Raw genomic sequence first — 2,764 nt, forward strand, 5'->3', positions numbered from 1 at the left:
AATATGAGTCTGATTGGTTGAAACTACGACTTGTGAGAGCCATTTTATCATTGTTCCCCGTGTCTCATTGATGACTACTCTACCCTACTGCAGGGTCAGATCATGTGCGGAACACTTCGATGCGCTGTGTGAGTTTTGCTCAGTGAATATTTAGATTGTGGAGCTGTTTTGAGAATAAGTCCCATATTGTGGGCACCCAATAACAACATAAAAAATAGATCAACATAAAATTGATACAAATACGTTTTGTGGTTTGGTTGAGCGTTTTAGCAGTAAATACGTTTTATTATGACATAATACAAGTTCCTTCCTTGACAATGGATGCTCTTCCCTCACAACACCATGCCCACCTACTGGCACATCAGCTGCTTGTAGTACACCGGATCAACCCCACCGACCTTGTTGTCCGCGGCTCCAAACTTGGCGGCCCGGTCGTGGAACAGCACGTTCTTCGCGCCCGGCTTGAACTCCCCAAACAGCTCAAACACCACCTCGGCCTTCGCTCCGTGGCCAAACTTGTCCGACAGTGCCACGAACGCGTGCGCAATGTTGTCCTCGATCTGTCCGGTGACGGTTTTCCGCACGTAGATTCCCGTCGGGAGGGTGTGGTCCACGTTACACGAGGCGTAGTTCGAGGTCGGTTCGAACTGGAAATTCTCGCAGACGAGCACTTTGTTGGGGCCGAGCCGGGTCAGGTCCTGGGCGGAGACGATCTGGATGGGGGCACCCGGGGTGGACACCAGCTTGTTGGGGCAAACGCGCTGTTGGCGCTTGTCGTTGAGGAAGAGGGCCGCCGAGACGGCACGCGGGTCCGAGGCGTCGAATTCACTAAAGGGGAGAGGGGGGTTGTAGGGTTATCAGTCGGACGAATGGTCTTTTTTTTTTACTATACTCACATCGGTGCCTTCGCCAGTTGATCCCGGTTGATGCCTTTGTCTGCGATCGCCACCATCACGTCTTCCTCGGCGTACTTTTCGTACAGAATCGCCTTCAAACCCGTTCCCGTGGGTTGATCCTCTCCCTTGAGCACCACAACGTCAGCGGTACCGTCCTTAACCGCCGTCACGCAAGCATCGCGGCTGCCCTTCAGGACACACTGGATCTCCGGGCGGACATCCCGCGAGTAGGCTGCTCGCCGCATCACGTCGCACTTGTCCGCCTCCAGCTGGGAGGTGACGCAGAGTTTGATTTTGCTTTCGAACGGACCATCCCGCTCGATCACGTCCTTGTACTGGGCCTTGTTTAGGTGTTCGCCGGGAAGAACCGGTTGGACGCGGTTGACTAGCAAGTTCTTCTGGTCGACCCACATGGCGGCGGCTTTCTTGACGTCAGCGGAGTTTTTCGCTTCTTCGTAGAACTGCTGCAGCTTGGGTTGGAGCTGCTGGAAGCGGCTGTTGATGTCTCCGTTGCCCATGTAGCCTTGCCAAGGACGTTGTGCCCAGGAACAGGCTGGGCCGGTGATCGGACGAGTTGTTCCATCCTCGCACAGGTACACAAAGTCTTGGGCACGTGCAGCTGGGTTGATCGCCGGTTGAGCCGGAGCATCCCCAACGGGCAGTCCGAAGTACTTGTTCACGTAGATCACCTTGGTGAACGCGACATCACCGTTGTTCTCAACCAAACAACGGATCGCTCCGTCGTACCCCGAGTACTTGTCCGGGTAGTCGCAAATGTCCGGACGTTCGCACAGCTCGCACAGATTCGAGTAGCGCTTCTTCAGCAGTCGGTTGACCTCGTCGTTCGGAGAGTACTTGCCCACCAGACACGAACTTCCAAACAAATCCGACAGTCCCTTGAGTTCCTTCTCCAGCGGGGACATCTCCGGATCGGTAGCCAACTTAAACAGTCCATGCTTCTTCAGCTTCGTGATCGGAATTTTGTACCCAACGTTACGCCCATACCCAGTATGGCAAGATTTCTTCCCGCGCAGATCGGCCACAGCCTTGAAGTTATCGCTCTTCCTCACCAGCAAAATCCCTTCATACCGGAACTCCGCCTTCGGTTCCTCCTTCGTTCGGAACTCGGTAAACACGCTAAAGTCCTGGTTCGCCATGTGGTACGCCACGTACATGTCCTCCGGATCAACCGCAACAAAGTCCGCCTCTCGCGCGTTCACCTTGTCCAGACATTCCATCCGATCGCGGGCCGCCACACACTCGACCTGGACCTTGGCCATCAGGTCACGGCACGCGTCCGCAATCTGGTGCGGCACGCACAAACGAAACGTTTGCTCCTGTTGACCTTGAACGCCGAAAGCGGCCAAGGTCGCCACGAATAGGACTGATAAGCGCACGAGACCCATCCTGCTGAACCGGCGATCAACGCTCGGGGATTGAAAATGGAAACTGATAGCCAAACTGTCGCCGGGTGGGGCTTTTTATAGCACAGAGAGCGAGAGCGAGGGGGAATTCCCCGGCGAGGATTCGGTAAGATCGTCGTCGATCGTCTTGTCTGATAGGATTTGGGCGGTGCCATGTCGATAGTGGACAGTTACATTTTCGAAGCATATAAGATGTTGAAATGATCAAATTTAATCGGTTTAACATAGTGCTTCAGAGTCTAGACTCCACACAAATTACAGACTGATGAGGTACAAAATTTTTGGTTCCATTAAATTTGTCCAACATCGAAAGGCTACCGCAAACGACTTTGTTTCTGGACTCTCTAATATTTTGCTGAGAAGAGACGGTGGCGACCAAATTCGTCGCCGTCATGCTAACTTGTCGTACGTGCATTTTAGGCCAAATCGAGTTAAGAACGCCAT

At 53.4% G+C, this 2,764-nt stretch overlaps 1 protein-coding gene across 1 annotated transcript; it reads right to left on the minus strand.

The window, feature by feature from the left end:
• Positions 1–274: 274 nt before the first annotated feature.
• On the minus strand, positions 275–2,365 carry LOC6049042 (transferrin). Its single transcript, XM_001865823.2, has 2 exons — positions 897–2,365; positions 275–828 (listed from the first exon to the last, which is right to left on the minus strand). The coding sequence occupies exons 1-2, from the start codon at positions 2,300–2,302 to the stop codon at positions 351–353; spliced, it is 1,884 nt and encodes a 627-aa protein (XP_001865858.2). The 5' UTR covers positions 2,303–2,365; the 3' UTR covers positions 275–350.
• Between the last annotated feature and the right edge of the window lie 399 nt (positions 2,366–2,764).

The sequence above is a fragment of the Culex quinquefasciatus genome, chromosome 1, assembly GCF_015732765.1.
Source record: "Culex quinquefasciatus strain JHB chromosome 1, VPISU_Cqui_1.0_pri_paternal, whole genome shotgun sequence".
Lineage (NCBI taxonomy): Eukaryota > Metazoa > Arthropoda > Insecta > Diptera > Culicidae > Culex > Culex quinquefasciatus.

Coding starts and splice junctions, on each gene's coding strand:
- LOC6049042 (XM_001865823.2), bottom strand. CDS start 2,302: ATGGGTCTCGTGCGCTTATCAGTCCTATTCGTGGCGACCTTGGCCGCT. Junction 829..896: donor CAACTGGCGAAGGCACCGAT/GTGAGTATAGTA, acceptor TCTCCCCTTTAG/TGAATTCGACGCCTCGGACC.